The sequence below is a fragment of the Bubalus bubalis genome, chromosome 14 (genome assembly GCF_019923935.1).
Source record: "Bubalus bubalis isolate 160015118507 breed Murrah chromosome 14, NDDB_SH_1, whole genome shotgun sequence".
Lineage (NCBI taxonomy): Eukaryota > Metazoa > Chordata > Mammalia > Artiodactyla > Bovidae > Bubalus > Bubalus bubalis.
In genome coordinates, this window is record NC_059170.1 from 18,796,393 (window position 1) to 18,819,032 (window position 22,640).

The window sequence follows — 22,640 nt, forward strand, 5'->3', positions numbered from 1 at the left end:
AAATGTTTATAACTTTTTTCTTTATCTTGAAAGTTTTAGCCTGAATTTGAGTTTGAATTCCCAGCTTGTTTGAGAAAGTTTTAGACTAGATGTAATAAATTCCAGATAGTTGCTGAGCTGTTTTTAAAATCGTGACAGTTTGACTAAGCATTTGAAAAATTACAGAATGAAATCAGCTGTTTGGAATATCCAGAAATATCCAGAATGGTCTTTACCATCTTAAAAGGGTGGACTGTGTGCTAATATGTCTCCTTTTCTTGCTCAGGAGAGATCACTCAATTTCTATAACTCACGGTTGTCTGCTTTCCATTGTTTTACAGCAAGTAACTATCTGTCAATTATGTGCATTTCCACCATTCTCCTTACCCCAAAAAGTGGAGTTTTTATGGGATGTGGTAGATTCCAAACTTAATGGCTATTCTTTTTAATTAAAAAAATTGCTTGATATTCTACTTCTTTTTAGCATGGAATCTGGTAGATGACATTAACTTATTTTAAAATGTTCTTGGAAGAATGTACTCTGGTGGTGGCACAATCCTCTGATGCTGTGGTGACTTTAGGGAAACTTTTCTGTTCAACCAATAAGCGGGCTCATCTCTTGCTGGTGCCTGCTTGTGTAAATCTTAGTTCTTCACTGTGCTGTTCTTGGATTTGTTGTTGGTGCCTTAGCTATTTTGTGCCAGAGGATCTCACAAGCATATGGCTCCTTTTCTGCATCACCATAACTAGCAACTAGCAACCAAGGCACTGCTTTTCTACACATTGTTCTATTGAAGGGGCAAAAAGCCACCTGGGGCAAACATTCCAGCCCCAGTGACCAAAGGGCAGCACTCTTAAAACTCCGGAGAAGGGAAAGTAGTGCTAATTAACCATATTCCATGAATTCTGTTGAGAGCCCCAGGAACCTCTCCCTAGCAAAAATATTGACCATTAGGTCATAGAGACTAAGCAAACACCAGCTGTAGAGAAGTGGGTAAATAGCACAGCAGAACATTGGAGTTGGCCCTCTAGCTGCTCCAGACATCTGGACTCTGACTTTAGCGACTTAATAGTTTCTTATCAGTTTTCCTAGTCAACCGATGGCTTGCCATTTCATGTCAAGTGAAGGAGGTGGTGCCTATTTGGGGAAAATAGAGCCATGACCAGGCAGAGAACATAATTCAATATGGACAGAGTCAAAGATGTTAAATGATCATAACACATCCCAGTATTCCAGTATCACACTGCTCCTTGGTGTTCGATTCCCTATTTTGATGCTGTCAGTTTTCCCCTTTTACATGCTTATACAGTAAGCTTGCCTAGTAACCAGCACTTTTTAAATTTTACTTAGACTGAAGCCCCCTCACCGCTCTCTCTGTAACCCTAACTTAATTGAGTTGGAGTGAGTGTGAGTTCACCTACCGCTCTTGATTAGTGAAATAAGATTTGGCATTTATGCATTTGTGCTACACATCAAATGTAACCACCACATTGTACAAGAAGTCACTTGTTAGCCCTTGCAGAGTGGGAAAGTCTTAAGGGTAAGGAAGTTCAGTTACCTAGGGGGGTCTTAAACCATACTAACAGGTGGTATTGCTAATTTCCTCTTTTGTTCCGCACTTCCCTATGTGTTGGGTTGCAATACAAAAAATGTCATATCCTTTATACATAACTCCTTTCTGTGGTGTGGGCCCAGGAGGATCCCTCTGCTATAAATCTGGCTGAGGTGGTAGAAAGACTTGCATTAGTTGCATTACTCTTATTGAAGTAAATAATGCTAATCACCTTTGCTTCTCTGACCACTGAATTGGCAGGTTGGAACTGGAAACATCCTTAACCGACAATTTCACATGGATATACAGCCTAGCCATTTAACTCATGCTAAGTAAGTGTTTTGAGCAGTGTTGTGCATCTAGCACTTACACATTGTGTTGGAAAAGGGAGTATAAAAGATAACCTGTTCTTCAGTGTCTTAAAAAAAAGACCTAAATGACTTTTAAAAAAAAAGTCTAAAGACTTAAGTTTTAAATGATACAAGTGCTCAGTTGTGCTTGTATATATACAAGGTATATACTCATGACCCACTGGAACTTTGAATAGATAAAGGGATTCCTAACCAGTTGCTAAATGGTGGGACAGAAACAAGTGTAATGGAAGCCTTATGTGTGATCTCTTAACTAGGGTTCTTGGGGACACAATATTTGTTAGTTTAGCAGAATGAAATGATTGTGTGAGGCAACACAGTGGCAGTATCTCAAATTCTGCCTGTCCTGAGAGCTTTTAAGTTATCCCATAACAGCATAGCTTGAGGTTCCAGCAGCCTAAGTGGTATGACTTAGCTGAATTGTCTGCAGGGCAGGCAGACAAGGCAAGGGTTGGTTCTAGGGATGTGTTGACCTAGCCGAAGGCCAGAATCTTTTCCCTTTTTAACAGTCTTTGAGTAGCTGCCAGATTACACTTTTTATAAACAAGCGGTCTAAGAAGACATTGATAAACACTTCAGAATTGTGAATTTCTCCTTCAACTTAACCACTTACATGCATAGTGGTTATGCATTCCTTTCTGGGCTTAGATACATTTCAAAAGTCTTAGCTTTTCTGTGTAAAATGTCTACCTTTTAGTTCTTGTTCTTCTTAACCAGCACTGTCCAGTAGAATTTTCTGCAGTGGAAGTGTTCTCATCTGCACTAATGCAGTAATTGAATTATATGTGACTAGTGGCAACTGTACTGAGCAGCACAAGTGTAGAGATCTTGGGCAGCACTGTCCAATAGAAAAAAGAGTCAGTGTCATTTAAAATTTTCCAGTAGCCACATTTAAAAGGTTGAAACAAGTGAAATTTAAGGATATAATTTATCCCAGTAGATCTTAAATGTTAAAATTTCTTCAAATATACTCAATACAAGATTATTGAACTACTTTACAGTCCTTTTTTTGTACTAAGATTTCAAGATTCAGTGTATATTTTATAGCACATTATGACTTGAACTAAGCATATTTTAGGTGGTGAATAGCCACATGTGGTTCAAAACTACCCTTTCGGACAGCCCAGATTTACAGTATAAAAAAAGTTATTCCCTGTCATTTCTCTCTTAGTTCTGCTGCCTCTTTCAGCTGTTTCTTCACTTTTGGGTGTTCAAATGTTGTTGCATTCCTGCTCACTTTTACCCCTCCTGTTGTGTTCGCAGGTTTGTTTTTGAGAGCTTACCTCAGTTACCTTTCCTATTTGTTGCACTGGAGGTTAACTAGGTGACAGCTTTATATTGTAAAAGCCCTGATCCTGCAACCAGCAGCAGCCACAGAGCTAGAATCTCCCTCCACCCACACCCCATCCACAATGGCAAGTGGGCAAATCCGCGTGTGTCTGTAATGTGTTTTCATTTTTGAAATCCTCATTTTAACTTCTCAACTTCCCTAACATAGAAATTCTGCAGATCCACCCATCTTAAGTTCTCCTCTGTATGCCTTGTAAATTTATTCCAGTGAGGGGGCTTACATTATCAACTGTAGGTAGGACTCAAAGGCTCTGGTTCTGCTGCTTTTGTTCATTAACTAAGCTCCTTTTGTGCCGTTGGTCACATTGCACACTGGAGATGCACAAGTTCTTGTTGATGTCCTTGTCCTGGAGATGCTGAGGAAGGTGGTCTAGTACTGTTGTCTCAGACATACACTGCAGGCAATAGAGGCAGATGTCTCATTTAAAGAACATGGATTAATACATAGATTCCAGCAGGGCAGGTTGAAGGCAGAAGTGACTGCCCAGTTGGTGTTCTTGAAATTTTTGGTATAATTCATTTTCTGAAGCAAATTCTACTTTATGTGCTATATTCATGCTTGTTATTTAAAGTTTATTCCTTTGAAAAAATGTAATAAATATGGAGTACCACAGTGTCTCCATTCCTGCCTTGGCAGACAAATAGCTAAAGAAAACGTGTGGTGGATGCAGAATTATTTTCGATCTGTGTGCGAAGTTAGTGTAGATCGAGGCCACATGAGCCCACTGCTGTTTGAGTGGCCACATGAGCCCACTGCTCTTTTAGTGGCCAAGTGGGTTTTGGATTGAATTGGATTACAAAGTGTGGGATGTTGGTAAAATGGGTGGAAACCGCATCCTCAGGGAATCAAGTTGTGGTTCACCCAAGTTACTTTGTGTCCCAGGACTAATCATTTCCTTTCTCTGTCTTCAGTGGGATTAATAGGATTAATTAACAAAGTGGGATTAAGTTAGATAATCTCATTATATCTGGTTTTAAACTTCTGTGAACCCAGCCATTTCATTTCTTTCTGGAAATCTGTAGTTAATTTGAACCTTGAATGAAACACCAGTGGAACTAAAAATATTGGTCTGGCTATCGCTTTATGGCTTTTCCTGAGTGATAGCATTTTCACATTTAAGCTTGAAGATTTCATTAGGAAAGGAAAGGGTCTTCGTTTCCCTTGCTGTTCCTTTCCTACCAGTTAAGTTCTCTGGAGCAGGTAGACCAGAGATGTCAACCACCAAATAGGTAATGAAACAGTAAAAGGAACCATTTATGAGCACTGAACAGAGGAGCAATCAACACATGTAGGGCACTTTCCACAGTTGATCACATTTAAGTCTCACAACGATCCTGTAAAGTTGATGTTATTATTATCCCCACTTTACAGATGGAGAAATCCAGGCAAAGAGAAGCAAAATTACTTGCCCAAAGTCTCTTTGATAAGGAAAAGAATTAAATGATCATCTGTCTGTATGACTCGAGGCAGAGCCCCTCCTTTCCTTAGCTGTTTCCTGCCTCTCCTTGACCTTTGGGGGTTGGGGTGCAGGGAGGTACACGATGCCATTGGCATCACTCTTCTCATGGATCCTGAGCCAGCTGGGGAAGGGGCTCCAGCCTTGTGCCCGTACTCCAGTTGCTCATTTTGAAGTTAGAAGGTGGAGGCTTTGTTTAAGCTCATTCAGTCATGAGGAAAACCTTCCACTCTGATACAGCCTTATCTTGCTTTGAAGGCTGTGTGTTCCTTGGTTTGATTCCTTCCCCATATTCTCTCCTTAAGTTAGATTCCCTTTGGAGAGTTGGACACAAATGGTTGGATTTGCCCATATTTGGACAAGTCTTTTTGGGACGTTGGCGTTGGATCAGTGGCTTTCAAACTTTTTTGACTGCAGAAATAATAGCAGGATGAGAAACCCTGTGACCATTTACTATACCACATTTTCCCATTTTTCACTTTTTATGTAAACATGCATATCTTAAGCTTTTTAGTATTGCCAAGTACTGCATGACAACCAGGCTTCTTAATATATGGATCTAAACAAAATTATTGTTTATGATTTTAGTTTATAAACATAATTTTAGTAGCCTTTAAGTGAATAAAGAATTTTGTAGTAAGGATTTGCCTATTTGGTTCAGCTTGTGACCCAAGAGGACTGTCCCTTAGGCTACTGATTTAAATTTGGGGAATTCCTGAGTTATAGAGGGAGAGGCAGGGGTAGAAATACTTGTCCTCCTTCATGTCCCTTGACGCAGAAAGGAAAGGAAGAGTGGTGGCGGTGGGTGTAATTTGTCTTTTCAATCTTACGAGAAGAGAGTATTCTGAGTGGTCTTCTCCCCATTGGGAGCTTATGGAGACCTTCCTGATGGGTTTTCAAGATTTGATCCAGCACGTGAGCTGCTGCAGCGTGCCAAGGTAGGCAACAGGAGTGAGAGCATGGCCCTGGTTTGTGAATGAGTGATCCTGCCATACAGATGGGTGCTCTTTTCTTCCTCACAGCCTGGAAATAGGGTCGAAGGCTGGTGCCTTGCCTTGTTAGGCTTTTGGGAATGGAGGAAGGCAGTGTAATAACTCCCGAGTGTGAAGGACTGATGAGTTTCAGCTCGATTGGCACTGAATTGAATCCATCTGGATCCAGGAGGAAAGATCTGTTCTTGGTTTATGAAGAGCCAAGTTAAAATCTCACAAGGTAGGGGTAGGGGAAGCCAAAGAAAATACAGAGTGAGTTACTCCCTGTTGGCAGACAGTGGGATTCCCTATCAACAGTTGAATGCTAGTTAACTGGCTCGAAGGGGAAGGGAAGCCCTGATTTTTAGCGTTTGCCCGGTTTCTGTGGTTCAAACTTTTAAGGAGGCCAGCTACTTGGAAAATTTGTTTACAGTCCTCTCCTGTAAACTATACGACCCTGCCCCAGCACACTACTGCAAGCCTCCCTCAGGTGTTTTGAATTCCCATTGTGTGCTCAGATCTGTGCCCTGTGACATAGATACTGAAGCAGTGTCTTCTAAGGAAATTTGTTATTTCATTGACAGGCCAGGAGCTGGAAGCACTGACAGGGTACAGTTGAGGTGTGGATCGAGTATAGTAGTCCAGAGGGAGAAGTTGAGTGCTGGAAAGATCATGACAAGGGGACATTTGAGCTAGACTTGAAGGATAATAGTAACAGCTAACGTTTATTGGTAATAATAGTATCTGAGTCTGTACTAAGCATCTTGCATACATTATTTATGATGTTATTTTTTTTTTAGAAATAGATAATACCTTCCACTTTACACATGAGGAACCTAAGACTTAGTGAAAAAGAATTCTGCCCAAATTGCATAGGTGAGACATTTTGGTGGGTGTGTAGTAGTATCTCATTGTGGTTAGAAAGGAGTAAAGCCAGTACTTGGAGCCTGGTCACTTCACTGCAGAACTCATACTCTTGCCCACTGTATCATATCGCTATTAATAGAAGAAGGAAGGTTCTTTCAGTGGAGAAGGGTATAACTACAGCCCAAAGTCTTGGGACTAGGTGGGAGTCAGCATATTTGAGTTCTAGTCCTCATTTTACTTACCCCTGGATGTCTCTTTACCAAATCACACCTTTCCTCTTCGTCTTGAATTGAGAATCAGATGATCACTCAGTTCCTTTTTATTTCTAACGTGAGTTTTAAGTTATAAAAATGAGAGTATAGTTTCTTTAAGGAGCAGTGGGAAAAGTATCCTGTCGGTATGAGGCGTGGGAAGCTCTAAGTTAGGCTGGTGATGGGGTAAGCAGAGGAAAGCGAGCTACAAGGGCAAATGAAAGGAATGAGACTCCCAAGTGGTGGAAAGCAGAAGCAGAAAACGTGGTTGCTGAACACTTAGTTGTTTCCATTTGCAATTCCCCAGGTGGAAAGATGTGAATTGTGGGTGCACAGAGAGAGAACAAGCTAGTCTTTTGTATTGGATGTTCCTAGACTACTCACTTCTCCCTTGATGGCTTTAGCATCAGGCCAGGGCTTTATTTGGGTTATTTCTGAGGATCCTTAAGTTATCACTCCTTTCTTTTAGCATTAACTTAGCAGTTATTTATAAAGCACCTCCTATGTATGAGTCACTGGAATGGAAATAAGACAAATCTGGTCCATCCCTTGTTGAATTTATAATTTGGTAGGGGGAATAGATAGTATGCAAGTAAGTTACACATTTTGATAGGTTTGTGAGAAGCTGGGTTTTGTTGGTTGGAGTCAGGGAAGATTTCTGACTTCACCATGGAAAACATGGGAAAGGACCAAGAGTGGAAATGGCAAGACCAGTTAGAAGATGACTACAGACATCCAGGCAAGATGTGCTGATTCAGAAGCAAGTACACAAAAGACCTGACAAATATTAGCCAGATCTGTTGCAAAAATAAATGAAAAAATTCTTGAGATTCTTTTATTGACTCACTTAAATGTTATATTTAATAAAGTTTTATAAAACTCCAATCTCTATAAAGGATACTGAAAATCCCATGAGATTAATGACCGTAGATGAAAAGTAAATGAGATTGGTGTAAAGTATGTGGCTGTTAAAGGGATAATGAGATAGAAGACTGACACGGACTAGTTTTAACTGTAGAAAATTTCCAAATGGGCAGGTTTGGAGATGAAATTTAAGGGAGATAAACAGGATTTAGGAGAATAAACCCATGCATTTGAAAGTTGAAAGGCAATATGACTCAAAGGATGGAAAACTGCACATTATAAAATTAGCTTATAAGAAGCACTATGAGAAAGTAAAAATCAGATTTGTGAAAAAATAAAACTAGTTATCCAGGAAGCTCTGACCTCTCAGAATGAAAGCCAGCCCTGTATGCTTCTGAGACAGATAACGGGCCCTCAGCACTCCGATTGTGGTTTTAGTCTGGTCAGAGAAGAGACAAACAAGAATAGGACCAGCTGTGAAGAAGGTGGTTTTGGTAACAGACCAGAAATAGAAGGCTCTGGCCTACCAGAAATTGAGGCCTGGCACAAAAGGAAGCTCCTTACTCTCCCCATGTGTTTGACTCAGCTCAAAAGCATCTTTTTCTGGGATCTTTTAAGAAGTTATAGAGGGGAAGAGCCACAGGTCCAGTTGTTGTCCTATAATCTTACCACCACAGTTAACTGCTGCTAATGCTCTTATAGTTCACTCAGAGTCTTTATCAGGAATAAACCTGTAGTCTTCCATTTAAGTTTTTCCCTCAACATTTTTTTATTTAAAAAAAATTCTTTTGATTGTATCAGGTCTCAGTTGCAGCACACAGGACCTTTGTTGCATCGTGCAGATCTTTGATTGCAGTATGCGGGCTCAGGAGTGGCAAAAGGGTGCTCTAGTTGTGGCGCTCAAGCTTCGTTCCCCCATGGCATGTGGGGTCTCAGTTCCCCAACTGGGGATCAAACCTGTGTCCCTTGAATTGGAAAGCAGATTCTTAACCAGTGGACCACCAGGGAAGTCCCCTTCCATTTTTCTCCCACTCCCTAGCATTTTATTACGAAAACTTGGAACAAACAGAAAAGTTGAAAAAATTATACAGTGAATTCCCATATACCCACCGCTTAGATTGTATAGTTTAAAATTTCCCATATTTTACTACATCTGTGCATTCCATAAATCATTTTAATTTTTGGTGCATTTCAAAGTAGTTGCAAGCATCAGCGTACTTCACCCATAAACATTTCAGTATGCCTTGAGTTGAATATATTTAATGAGTTTTGGGACAGGGGGTTGATAAAATTTACATATAATAAGATGAATATAACTTCAGTGTACCATTAGATGAAAAGGGTAAATACACCTGTGACCCACATTCCCATCTGGGTAAAGAACTTACATTCTCCCTAGAATTCTCTTCTGCCTCTTCACAGTTAATACCTGCTTTTCCCCTGGGCAACAGGGGAAGGACAACCACTATTCTGAATTTTTTTTCACAATAGTTTTTTTGCCTGTCCTAAAACTCGATAGAGTGTAAGTGCATTTTATGCTTCTGATTCATTTATGTTGCAGATATGAATAGTCTGTTGCTGTTTTTGCTGAGCAGTTTTCTCTTACATATACAAACATACCGTTCTTATACTGATGGATACCTGGGCTGTTTCAAATTTTTGGCTATTATGAATAAAGCTGCCATGAACATTCATGTACAAGTCTTTTTGTGAACATAATGTTTTTATTTATTGTGGATAAAAGACTAGGATGTGGGTGCTCTTAGACTAGGTATGTGTTTGGTTTTCTAATAAGCTCCCAGACAATCAAAGCAGTACCTTTCACACCTTCACTTACACCGTGTGAGGGTTTCACATCCTTGCCAAGATTTGGCGTTGTCAGTTTTTTTTACTTGTAGCCATTGTGACGGGTAGGTAATAATATCTCACTGTGGTTTTAATTTTTATTTCCCTGGTAACCAGTGCTATTAATGACTTCTTCCTTAGATTATTTCCAGTTCATATGTTTTCCTTTGTGAAGTATCAGATCAGAATTTTTTTTTTACCCATTTTTTAAGTTGACTTGTCATTTAACATTGAATTCTAGGAGTCCTGCCTTTAAATTGTAAAGGCTAGTTTGTAGAAGAGTACAACTTGTGTGTTACTGCCGGACATTAGTTCAAATGGAAGAGGCCTGAAAGTTTGAGTTGAGCAGAAGCTCTTAATCAGTGAATGTGCCTTTTAATCAGTGAATGGTTATGAGTACCAACTAAGCACTAGTATTAAGGATGCAGAAATAATACCCCTAGCTCCAAGGAGTCCAGATTATGAAGGTAGACAGACAAAAGTAAAAATTCTGTTGTAATGGTTTCAACATTAAGTCACTAAATATTTGCTGAGTTCTTACTATAGGTTGGGTACTGTTGTAGGTATTATACATAAAGAGATAGGCAAACCAGACATAGTTCCTACTCTAATACAGCTTATTTATTTTCTGGAGTATATATGGGGGAAGTATTCTTGCTTGGAAACTCCCATGGATGGAGGAGCCTGGAGGGCTAGAGTCAATGGGGTCCCAAAGAATCAGACACAACTGAGCGACTAACACTTTCACGGGGGGAAGATAGTGCAGAGAGGCTCTGAAGTGAAGAATGAGATGGATGTTGAGTGTATGTGGATCAGAAATGAAACCTGTCTGGAAGGTACATAACAAGATGATGAGTTAGGTGAGGGTCAGCTCTTGCAGGACCTTGTAGACTGTGGTAAGAACTTTGGATTATTTTATTTTGAGCATTTTGGGAAGCCATTCCAGAGTTTTAAGCAGAGAAATGGCATGTGCTGGTTTCTGTTTGGCTGATGAATTTTGTGTGTGTGTATGTGTGCATGTGTGCACACGTATATACAGAAAAGCTGCTGAAGAAACTGCTGCAGTCATCCACAGGAGAGAGAAATCCGACCTGGGGAAGGTGGGCAAGACTTCGGAAAGGAATAATGTCATAGCATAACCATGGATGACAAGGCATTTGCTAGGGAAGAAACTCAGAGGTATCAGCAAGTTGTGTGGCTGTGTGTGTTTGAGGATCAAGAAATAGCCTTCAATGACTAGTTGGGTCAGTGGTGGAATGACAGGAGGTAGAACAGTCAGAAAAGGCTTTGGAGGTTGCATTATAGATGCAAAATCATCATATTACACAGTTAGTTAATTCTGTATAGATTGGTCCTCTAGAGTTGTGCCTGTGGCTGTGCTAGGGAATTAGGCTTTGAACCTAAGGGCCGTGAGCAGATATGTATAGGGCTTCTAGTTAGGGTGGAGACTTGCAGGAAGGTGTCATCAAGGATGACTAGGTAAGACACTGATAGGATGAAAAAACGAGGCAGGAAACAAAGCGGTCTGAAGTTATGTGCAAAGTGTGTGGAGGCTTGGGGTTAGAATATTGTCAGGAGGACCTGGAGGAGTGGATTGGGGGGAAAAGGTGAGTCCCTTTAAAAAATACAAAATAGTTTAAAATATTGAAATAATGTAGAAGTGTCTGTGTGTGAGAGTTGCTCAGTTGTGTCCAACTCTTTGTGACCCCATGGGCTGTAGCCTGCCAGGCTCCTCTGTCCATGGGATTCTCCAGGCAAGAACACTGGAGTGGGCTGCGATTTCCTTCTCCAGGGGGTCTTCCTGACCCAGGGATCAAACCTGCGTCTCCTGAATTGGCAGGCAGATTCTTTACCACTGTGCCACCTAGGTGGTTGTTTAGAAGTGTCTAAGAGTATGTAAAATTACCACCTTTATTCCATTCCTCTGAAGTGTACCTAAAAGTTGCATTTATTTGGTGTGTCTTCCATTTTTTAATGTGATTGTATTTATTTTGCATATATATTTAAATCTATCATGTATACACATACAATTGAAGTTTGAAATGGGGTTAACTTTTCTTACCATTTTTTGCAACTTTATTTTTTCATATGCTACCAATATACTTCTGCCTTAATTGTTTATTTACTTGCTGCTCGGCATTCCATTGACTAATTACCGTAATTTACTTAGTCACCACCTAATTGATAGACCTTTAAGCTGTCTCACGTTTTCCACTGTTTAGCAGTAGTGAAATGAGCATTCTTCCTTGTCTCCGTACTGTGCAAACACTGCCTGAGAGAACGTGTAAAGTGAGAAGTGTGGGGTCCAGTTATGACCTGGGCTTAAGTTACGGTCCCATTCCCTTAGGGAGTATGTGTTGTTCTCTGCAAAGACCTGCAAAGCAGTGACTTCTGGTCAGAAGTCTAAACTCCACATTTTGGTGGCAATATTCAAAAGAACTAGGGCTATTTCTCCAGATTTTAGCTTGGGGTTCACTGCTTCCAGGTTTTCGATGGTTCTCAGAGGGCGATGAAATAAAGCTTTCTTGTCAAATTTTAGATTGAAGAAGAAATAGGAATAATGTGTAGAAGTGAGAATTCACTTGGGTTGATTTGGATAGAACTTGATGGAGCAGGACTTTCTGATAATTGAATTATAAGAGTGGTGGGTTTTCCATCATTGGATACATTCAAGCAAAGGCTCAGATGCTATGGAAGGACAGTATATGAAGCAGATTGAACTCTTAAAAATCATTCCAGTTTTGCTTGATAACAGCATTTGAGATGGAGACCATGAGGCACCAAGATGGGAATAGCACTGACTGTGGGCTGGGTTGGGCGAGGGATTGACTTCAGGGTCGATTTAGGGGAGGTTGAGGCTAGAGGCATCCTGGGGAATAGTGCTGGGAAACCTGGAATGCTAGATGAGGCTAGGTGAGGGATCTGACCTCGTCTGCACTCTTGGCACAGATGGTCTGCAGGTGTATTGGTCAGCGGGGACAGAGGGTTAGTGAAGAGTCTGAGGATAACTGTTATGGTGACTTAGGAAAATGGGTTTATATGGACGTCATGGTGATCCATGCAAGAAGATAGTGTTTCTAGCAAAGGAGATGGATGAACTGGAGATGCTTTGGTGCTGTTTGACAGCCAATCGGTTTAGACCAGGCTGAGATGGAAGCAGGGGCTGGAGATGGCCTTTAAGATTTCGTTCAACAAATATTATCTAGGTGCTTGAGATAGAGCAGTGGAAAGAACAGATAAGTATCCCTTCCCTCATGGAGTGTACATTCTAATGGGAAAGACAAAGCATATAAATATATACAGTATGTTGGTGATAAATACTAAAGAGAAAAAAAGCAGGAAATAAGTACGTGATGTATCAGTAGAAGCAGAGTTGAAATTTCAGAATGGCCAGAAAAGGAGAACCTTTTCATTCAAAATAGAGAAGATGATTTTGAATAGAGACCTAGAGACATCGTAAGGCAACAGCAAGCCATGTGGATTATACGAGGGAAGAACCTTCTGGGTGTTGAGGTAGAAACAAGCATATTTGTGGAATGACAAGCAGACTGTGTGGCCAGAATAGAATGAGCAAGAGGGGTCAAGTCAGATCTAGATCTTTCAAGACCTTGTTAGTGTGTGCTTGTGTGTGTGCACTCAGTGGTGTCCGACTCTGAGCAACCCCATGGACTGTAACTCACTAGGCTCCTCTGTGTGGGATTTCCCAGGCAAGAATACTGGAGTGAATTGCCATCCTCCAGGGGATCTTCCTGACCCAGGGATTGAACCTTCATCTCCTGCAGCTTCTGCATTGGCAGGCAGATTCTTTACCATTACATGACCTTGTAGGCCAACACAGAGTTTGGATTTTTTCTAAGGAATGGGAAATCTTTATTGGGTTTTGGTAGAGGTATGACATGACCCATGTTTTAACAGGGTCACCATAGTTGCTGTATTGAGAGGAACCTGTTGGTGTGAGGATGAGAAGAGGTGAGAATGGCATAGGTAGGCTAAGGAGACCTCTTAAAAGGTGATGCAGTAGGGCTGGTGAGAGATGATGGGCTTGGACTAGGTCGTACAAATAGGAGCTGGACCTGAACAGCTGATTAGAGGCTAGGAGAATCAGCATGAGGATCGTAACGCTACCTCAAGATGTAGATCCCCAGGGTTAGTGGGGAATCACTGAAGGAAGAGACTTTGGGAAGCAGAATCTGGATCACGGTTGTATTTTGGGCAGTGTTGGGCTTAGAACTCGGACTCAGGTCTGATCTGAGGCCAGTAAAGGCATCAGAGTGAGAATGATTGCTCTCTGAGAAGATCAAGTTTGGGGTCCAGGTCCAGGGAGCATTATTGGGATTAGGACCCAATTTGGGGCTGAGGACTAGTTTCGGGTCAGAGTTGTTGATGGAGGCAAGTACACTGTTTCTGCATTTTGCTGTCATTTTCTTGGATCAGGGTTGGCTGTAATCGCCATCTCCCATCCCATTGAGCCTACCCAAGGGGATTGGAGGCGTTTGGAACCTATAGGGCCTTCTTTTCCTTAGGTGTCATGGGGATAGACACAGGCTCAGCCTTGCCTGGCTGAAGCTGACTGGCTTTACAAGTTGGGACCTACAGTCAGGGAAAGGTGGAAAAGGGTCCTCGGTGGCTAATTTGTGTCTTTTCCAACCCCCCCTCCCCCCCGCCCCCAGATGGCCCACTGTGTGACCTTGGTTCAGCTGTCTGTTTCATGTGACCACCTCATCGACAAGGACATCGGCTCCAAGTCTGACCCACTCTGTGTCCTTTTACAGGATGTGGGAGGGGGTAACTGGACTGAGGTAAGAAGGACTATGGGAGTTAAAGTCATGGAGGGATGCTAGGACTGTTTGGGGGTGGAAGGTGCATGACTGTGATGCTTATTGGCTTCTTGCCCACAGCTTGGCCGGACTGAGCAAGTACAGAACTGCTCGAGCCCTGAGTTCTCCAAGACTCTGCAGCTTGAGTACCACTTTGAAACAGTCCAAAAGCTCCGATTTGGCATCTATGACATAGACAACAAGACACCTGAGCTGGGGGACGATGACTTCCTAGGAGGAGCTGAGTGTTCCCTGGGACAGGTATGTAGGTCCAAGGATTAGAATCCTTCAGACACAGGTTGAGTCAGAGCCCTATAAGATAACCCAGAAAGCTTAGAACTTGGAGGTGGGGGTCAACAGGACCTAACCTTGTCTGAGATCTTGGTCCCCCATCCCCTGCCCTAGATTGTATCCAGTCGGATGCTAACTCTGCCCTTGATGCTGAAGCCTGGAAAGCCTGCTGGGCGGGGGACCATCACGGTAAGGCTGGGGTTTGGTGGGGGAGTGTGCTCATATCAGTGAGGAATTCATGAGACGATACAGTCTCCTGCCTCCCCTACCTAGGTCTCAGCTCAGGAGTTGAAAGATAATCGTGTAGTGACCATGGAGGTGGAAGCCAGAAACCTGGATAAGAAGGTGTGTATGGAAGGAGGCCCTGGGGGTTCAAGAATTAAGCAGACAGGGGTGGTGTATTGGAGGTGGGAGGGTGGGAGGGGATAGAGGTCTTTCATAGTGTTTGTCTCTGCCTGAGTCTTATAACTGGGGTCTCTGTGACATTGACAGGACTTCCTGGGAAAATCGGATCCGTTCTTGGAGTTTTTCCGTCAGGGTGATGGGAAATGGCACCTGGCATACAGATCAGAGGTGTGAGCCCCCTGGGATAGGGTGTGACGGAGCAGGAGAGAATCTCCTGGGGTTTGTGACTACCAAGATTTGGAGCACAGGGAGGAGTCTGCTTATGGCTAGGGAAGGATGGCAGCTCCCCACATGCCAACCCAGCATTCACTGGAAGCTTTGTACTCCACCCTCAGGTCATCAAGAACAACCTGAATCCTACTTGGAAACGGTTCTCTGTTCCCCTTCAACATTTCTGTGGGGGAGACCCCAGTACACCCATCCAGGTGAGGAGCTTGCCTCCTGAATGGACTGAGCAGGGGCAGAGTCTAGGGAGGAATTTATTCTCACCTGCCACCCGCCTCCTGGTCTTGACATACACACACACCTTCCCTCCTAGGTGCGATGCTCCGATCATGACAGGGATGGCTCACATGACCTCATTGGTACCTTCCACACCAGCTTGGCTCAGCTGCAAGCAGCCCCAGTGAGTGCTGGCTCAGGGATATTGAGGTGGACTTAGGGACTACAGCCTCAGGAATAGAGGGAATGCAAGGCAGCTCCCATCCTGGCTGAGGCTCTGGAAGTTTTCTACTCTAATTTTTCTTTCCTTACCAGGCTGAGTTTGAATGCATTCACCCTGAGAAACAGCAGAAAAAGAAAAGTTACAAGAACTCTGGAACTATCTGTGTCAAGATGTGTCAGGTGAGACAATAGCCCATGCGACCCAGCCTTTGACTCCTAAGCTCCATGACCCCAATCCCTTCACTCCAGCTATAACCCTGGTTTCAACTACAGGTAGAAACAGAACATTCATTCCTGGACTATGTGATGGGAGGCTGTCAAATCAACTTCACTGTAAGTTGCTTCATCAGGGGCAAGAAGACAGATCTGGGGCTCGAAGATGGCCTTCAACTCCGCTCCTCCCCTTCCCACAGGTGGGCGTGGACTTCACAGGCTCCAACGGAGACCCTTCCTCACCTGATTCTCTGCACTACCTGAGCCCAACAGGGGTCAATGAGTACCTTACAGCACTGTGGAGCGTGGGCAGTGTGGTTCAGGACTATGACTCGTAAGCAGCTTTGTCTTACTCCTCGCCGCTCCCTGCAGATGCTGTTAGCTCCGGGCTCGTGGTCCTCTCACTGCCTCTTCCCCCCTTTGCTGTCTACTCACAGGGACAAGCTGTTCCCAGCATTTGGATTTGGGGCCCAGGTACCCCCTGACTGGCAGGTGAGTGTTTTCTCCCCTCCACTGCTCCTGTTTTTGGTTTCATGGTCCTGATCAGGGGGGATGTGGTAAACTTTCTACTTGGCACCCAGCTTTATGTGGAATTGCAGGGATTCATCCATACAGGCATGTATACAACAGACACTCAGGACTAAATACCTCCTAGATAACACTTTGTACATATTCTAGTGCCCTTTTTCTTAGCACACAAGTGGTCATGGGGAAAGAACCTCATTACCTCAGTTTTATTCTTGCCCTCAGGTTTCCCATGAATTTGCTTTGAACTTCAACCCCAGTAACCCCTTTTGTGCAGGTAAGTCCCCCATGCTCCAGCATAAGATGTATCTGTCCAATCTCTGCAAGAGTTCGTGTGGGCAAGGGAGAATGAGGGTGGGGAGACAGATACCTGACTCCATTGTCTAGAGGAGTGGATTTTACAACTAGGCCTCTGGAGTCAAATCGTCATCCTGCCACTTGATAATCATGTGACTTGGGGCCAGTTGCTTAGCTTCTGTGTGCTTTGGCTTCATAGTAAGAAATATTATAGGATGTTGAATATTTTAGGAAGATGCATATAAAGCTTGAAGCAGTAATCCTGGCACATCATAAGTGCTCTCTAAACTATGGTAGCTGTTATATTATCATTATTATCTTTGCCTAGAGGCTCACAGGTACTTATTTGGGCATCAGTAGAAGCATTGGTGCCTCCTTGCAGCTCTATTCAGGGTACTTTTTGCCCCAGGTTCTTTTGTCTAGAGAGGACCAAACCCCATGTTTTCCTAGCCACCCGCACGTAAACAAGCTGAAGTTGAAAACTTGACTTGATTTAATCTGATTTTTATTAAGATTACAGGTCAGTTAATATGTAGAATGTCCTTCAGTTTGGGTTTACCTATTTACTCATAGTTAGATTCAAGTTACGCATTTTTGGCGGGAATACCACAGAAGCCATGCTGTATGTTCCGGAGGCACATGTTGATTTCTCCTCTTACCAGTCTTACTAACTTTGATCATTTGGTTGAGGCAGAATCTACCAGGTTTCTCTTCTATACAAGTACAGTTTTTTTCTTTATATGTAATTTTAAACATTTTTAATTGAATGATAGTTGGTGTACAATGTTGTATTAGTTCCTAATGTACAGCAGAATGATTCAGTATATATATATAAACATATTCTTTTCCATTATCATTTATTACAGGATATTGAATATAGTTCCCTGTGTTATAAAGGAGGACCTTGTTGTTTATTTTATATATAGTAATTTGTGTCTGCTGATCTCAAACTCCTAATTTACCACTCCACTACGCTCTTTCCTCTGTTAACCATAAATTTGTTTTCTTTGTCTGTTTCTGTTTCGTATACAGGCTCATTTGTATCATATTTTAGATTCTAAATATCACACATCATATGGCATTTGTCTTTCTGGATTACTTAGTGTGCTAATCTCTAGGTCCATCCATGTTGTTGCAAATGGCAATATTTCATTCCTTTATACACACACATACACATATTTAACTCATTTTTATTCATTTTTAATTTAAAAAATATTTTCTTTTTTGGTCGTGCCATGCAGCATGCGGGAACTTAGATTCTAGGGATCATACTCAGGCACCCTGCAGTGGAAGTGTGGATTCCTAACCACTGGACCACCAGGGAATTCCCTTTATTTGTTTTTTTAAAGAAACAGTTTAGACACATTATCTTTCTCAAAATTATTTGAATCTATTTTTTATTTTAGTATTTTTTAATTGAAGTATAGTTGATTTACAATGTGTTAATTTGTGCTGTATACCAAAGTGATTCAGTTATACATATATATATTCTTTTTTAATACTCTTTTCCATTATGGTTTATCATAAGATATTTAATATAGTAATAAGTGCAAATAGTAGGACTTGTTTATCCATTCTGTATATAAAAGCTTAAATCTACTAACCCCAACCTCCCACTCGCATCCCTCCCCCAACACCTTCCGCTTGACATCCACTAGTGTATCTCTCTGTTTGTGGTTCTGTTTCTGTTTCATAGACAGCTTATTCATATACCACAGCTTTCTTCATCTGTTGATGGACATCTAGGATGCTTCCATGTCTTGGCAACTGTAAATAATGCTGCTATGAACAATGGGGTGTATGTATCTTTTTGAATTAGTGTTTTCTTCAAATATATGCCCAGGAGTGGGATTGCTGGATCATTTGGCAACTATATTTTTAGGTTTTTAAGGAGCCTTCATACTGTTTCCATAGTGGCCGCACCAATTTTACATTCCCACTAATAGTGTAGAATTCCCTTTCTTCCACATCTTTCCAGCATTTGTTACTTGTAAATTTTTTAATGATGGCCCTTCTGACTGGTGTGAGGTGATACCTTACTGTAATTTTGATTTGCAGCTCTTCACTTGTGGGGGGCCATGCCACACAGCATGCAGGATCCTAGTTCCTTACCAGGGATCAAACACGTGCCCCCTGCAGTGGAAGCAGAGTCCTAACCACTGGACCGTCAGGGAATTCCCTGCATTTCTCTAATAATTACCAATGTTGAGCAACTTTTCATGTGACTACTGGCCATCTATATCTTCTTTGAAGATTTGTCTATTTAGGTCTTTTGCCCACTTTTTGATTGGATTATTTGGGTTTTGATACTGAGTTGTATGAGCTATTTGTATATTTTGGAATTTAAGCCCTTGTTGATCACATCATTTCCAAACATTTTTTCACAGTCTGTAGTTTGTCTTCTTGTTTCTAGTTTCCTTTGCTGTACTGAAGCTTGTAAGTTTGATTAAGTCCTATTTTTTTAGTTTTGCTTTTATTCCTATTTCCTTGAGAAATGTTTTGCCTGTATTCGTTTTTAGTTTTATGGTGTCATGTTTTATATTTAAGTCTTTAGGCCATTTAGAGTTTATTTTTGCATATGGTATGAGGGAGTGTTCTAACTTCATTCATTTACTTGTGGCAGTCCAGCTTTTCCAGCACCACTTGGTGAAGAGACTGTGCACCACTTGGTGAAGAGACTGTCTTTTATCTGTTGTATGTTTTTGCCTCCTTTGTTAATTGACTGTGGGTGAGTGGGCCTGGTTTTTTTTATTTTTTTGTTTTTAAAACTAATAATCATCATCCTTTGGGAGGATACTTTAAGACTATATAACTATCCAATTACTCATCAATTTTTACCTTTTGGCATCCATTGATAATCCTTGCCGTAATCAATTATCTGTCAAATGATTCTATAATTTCTTCTACATTAAGAGCTTTTCCGTGTCTATTATATCTCTGTGGATTCTTGTTTTATAAAATGGGTTATAATTCATTAAGTGCATTATAATTTGATGCTCAACTCTCCTGCATTTGTTCAGGGGATTCCCCCAATCTGGATTTTAATTCAAGCTGTGGTTCAGGGCACGTGCCCTTCCTCTCTTTGGCCCTAATTTTTTCATCTGTAGGGTAAGGTTAAGAACCTTGAGTTACAGGGGCGAGTGAATGAAATGCTCCCAAGTTCCCAAATCTCCATGGCCAGGATAAAGTGTCGTCAGGGCTGGCAGAACCCCAAGAGGCCCAGTATCTTATGGTATTTTTTGCCTTTCATCTCTAGGCATCCAGGGCATTGTGGATGCCTACCGCCAGGCCCTGCCCCAAGTTCGGCTCTATGGTCCCACCAACTTTGCACCCATCATCAACCATGTGGCTAGGTTTGCAGCCCAGGCTGCAAATCAGAGGAATGCTTCGGTGAGGGTTATGGGAGGTAGTGGGCGAGGAAGGGGACGGGGGTGCTCCCTTGAGGACTGTTTAACAAGAGACTTCTTGTCAGTGTGGGAATGTGTAGCTGGGATGTTTAGAGGGTCTGCATCAGTATATGAATGGACTTGCCTTTAGCAATACTTCGTGCTGTTGCTGCTGACCGATGGTGCTGTGACAGATGTGGAGGCCACACGGGAGGCTGTGGTTCGTGCTTCCTACCTGCCCATGTCGGTGATCATAGTGGGTGTGGGTTGTGCTGACTTCGAGGCCATGGAGCAGCTGGACGCTGATGGTGGACCCCTGCACACACGCTCTGGGGAGGCAGCCGCTCGTGACATAGTGCAGTTTGTGCCCTACCGGCGTTTCCAGAATGTGAGTAGGGGCAAGCTTGGGGACAGAACAGAGCTGGGAGTTCAGCCTTCCAGCTCTCCCTGATGTGTGTGGGGATACTTATCCCTTCACCTGAGCCTGGGGCAGGGTTAGGTGTTGGATTCTGTATCCTTTCTTGGGTGTGAAATGTAGACCTTGTACAAATGAAGCCGTTATGGCCCATCACTGAACTTGCCCCTCTTCTCCTGGCAGGCTCCTCGAGAGGCACTGGCGCAGACTGTACTTGCAGAAGTACCCACGCAACTGGTCTCCTACTTCAGGGCCCAAGGTTGGGCCCCATTCAAGCCACCTCCATCTGCAGCCAAGGGCCCTGCACAGGCCCCCCAGGCTTAGATTCCCTTGAAGGGGTCGACCGTGGCCATTTCTCAGTCCCATGTTAAGGTCCCCAGCCCTGAACACACATTCCCTCATGCTTGCACTTTATGTTTTATACTTTTATACTTAATCCTGCTGTTGCTGCCCTTGATCTCACCTGCTTGCCCCTGGAATCCCTCATTCAATAAAGATGAAGACCCCTCCTTTGCTACTACTCTGTGTTTTAGGTGGGAATCTGCTACTAGCCATGGTTAGTTCTCCTCTCTGAACTTACTTGTTGACTTTAGGGATTGTTGGAGCGAAGGAGTCCTCTGACATAATAGCCCCCACTCAAAGAAATTGGGTATTCCCGGCCAGATATCTAGAGACACTGACTCTGTTTTGGAAAATGCAAAGACTGAGTATAAGCCAAACACCTAGCCCAACCTGCGTCAGAGCAGAGCTGAGCTGGGAACACAGACAAGGTGGAAAGTGTTAGGGGAGGGGATCAAGGGCTATGCCTGACTCCCTGGAAGGTGGAACAGTGATGGTTCTAGTTCTAAAAATAGGCTACAAGCCTCACTTTTTTTATTAGCTATTCTTTTTCTTACTAGAAAATTAATATGTATATTCATTATAGGGAAAAATACCACCCAAACTCCCATGTCCCATTAAAATATTTGGTACATACTTTTTAATACTTTTTACATATTTACAGTGATGCATGTTTTTTATTTTACAGAATTGGGACCATACTGTATGTACTGTTTTAGTATGCCTTAAATGTGTTTTAAATGTATGCTAGTTAGTACAAAATTACTTCAAATGTATGAGATAGATAATGGGCAGGGTATATTTCCTATGTCTGACAAATTTTTTTCTCTAGATTACTACACTGTTTGCACTTTGTTTTATTGTATTTTGGGTATTTTACCCATTAGAACTTATTACTGACTTCATTCTTTTTAATGCCTATAGATTACTCTGCTGCTGCTAAGTCGCTTCAGTCGTGTCTGACTCTGTGCGACCCTGTAGACAGCAGCCCACCAGGCTCCCCAATCCCTGGGATTCTCCAGGCAAGAATACTGGAGTGGGTTGCCATTTCCTTCTCCAATGCGTGAAAGTGAAGTCGCTCAGTCGTGTCCAACTCTTAGCAACCCCATGGACTGCAGCCTACCAGGCTCCTCCGTCCATGGGATTTTCCAGGCAAGAGTACTGGAGTGATAGCTTAGCCAATCCCTAATTTATCAAGATTTGGGTCCCTTCTGGTTTTCTTCCATTACAACAAACAGTGCTGTAAGGAATATCCTAATACATTTATCTGTGCGTTTATATAGTAATATTTCTGAAAATTTTATTCCTACAAGTGAAAATGTTCAATCAAAAGATATGAATACTTAATATTTTAATAGATACTGTAAATTGCATTTCATAACAGTTTTTTACCCATTTCATTAATATGACAGGCAAAAAAACCCCTCAGTTTTAGTTGAATTTATTGAATTACAAAGGCTGGGTATCATTTTATATGTTTATTTTTCAATTGTATCTCATGAATAGCTTTTTTATAAGTTGTTGTTGTCCTTTACAGCCTTTATTGTTATAGTTATTCAGCAACTCTTTATCTCTTATACATGTCAAAAATATTTCCTCCCAGGCTATTATCTTTTCAGTTATAGTGTCTTTTGGTCTATGTAACTCTTTTGATATGAAAATTGAAAAATTTTATGTATGTCAGCCTAGCTTGCTTTTGTGTATGTTTGTGTATGTAACCTAGCTTGGTTTTTAAAAAATTATCCATATATTATTACTTACTTTTCATGACATTAAAGTCT

At 42.0% G+C, this 22,640-nt stretch overlaps 1 protein-coding gene across 11 annotated transcripts in view; it reads left to right on the forward strand.

Annotated features, from left to right (window-relative positions):
• LOC102411911 (copine-1) overlaps nt 1-21,029 on the forward strand; it is a 36,213-nt gene extending 15,184 nt beyond the window's left edge. For 9 of the 11 annotated variants that reach the window (XM_025263560.3, XM_025263561.3, XM_044927700.2 and 6 more), the window contains 15 exons: nt 14,179-14,307; nt 14,407-14,586; nt 14,731-14,805; nt 14,890-14,961; nt 15,109-15,189; nt 15,357-15,446; nt 15,560-15,646; nt 15,778-15,864; nt 15,958-16,017; nt 16,098-16,231; nt 16,335-16,389; nt 16,648-16,699; nt 19,976-20,109; nt 20,257-20,493; nt 20,704-21,029. In XM_025263560.3, coding sequence (XP_025119345.3) covers nt 14,179-14,307; nt 14,407-14,586; nt 14,731-14,805; nt 14,890-14,961; nt 15,109-15,189; nt 15,357-15,446; nt 15,560-15,646; nt 15,778-15,864; nt 15,958-16,017; nt 16,098-16,231; nt 16,335-16,389; nt 16,648-16,699; nt 19,976-20,109; nt 20,257-20,493; nt 20,704-20,844 — 1,614 coding nt within the window. In that variant the 3' untranslated portion in view covers nt 20,845-21,029. Of the gene's footprint in view, nt 1-14,178; nt 14,308-14,406; nt 14,587-14,730; nt 14,806-14,889; nt 14,962-15,108; nt 15,190-15,356; nt 15,447-15,559; nt 15,647-15,777; nt 15,865-15,957; nt 16,018-16,097; nt 16,232-16,334; nt 16,390-16,647; nt 16,700-19,975; nt 20,110-20,256; nt 20,494-20,703 lie in introns of those variants that run through there. The other 2 variants (XM_044927702.2, XR_003103045.3) reach the window with 2 other exon arrangements.
• Nucleotides 21,030-22,640: the final 1,611 nt, after the last annotated feature.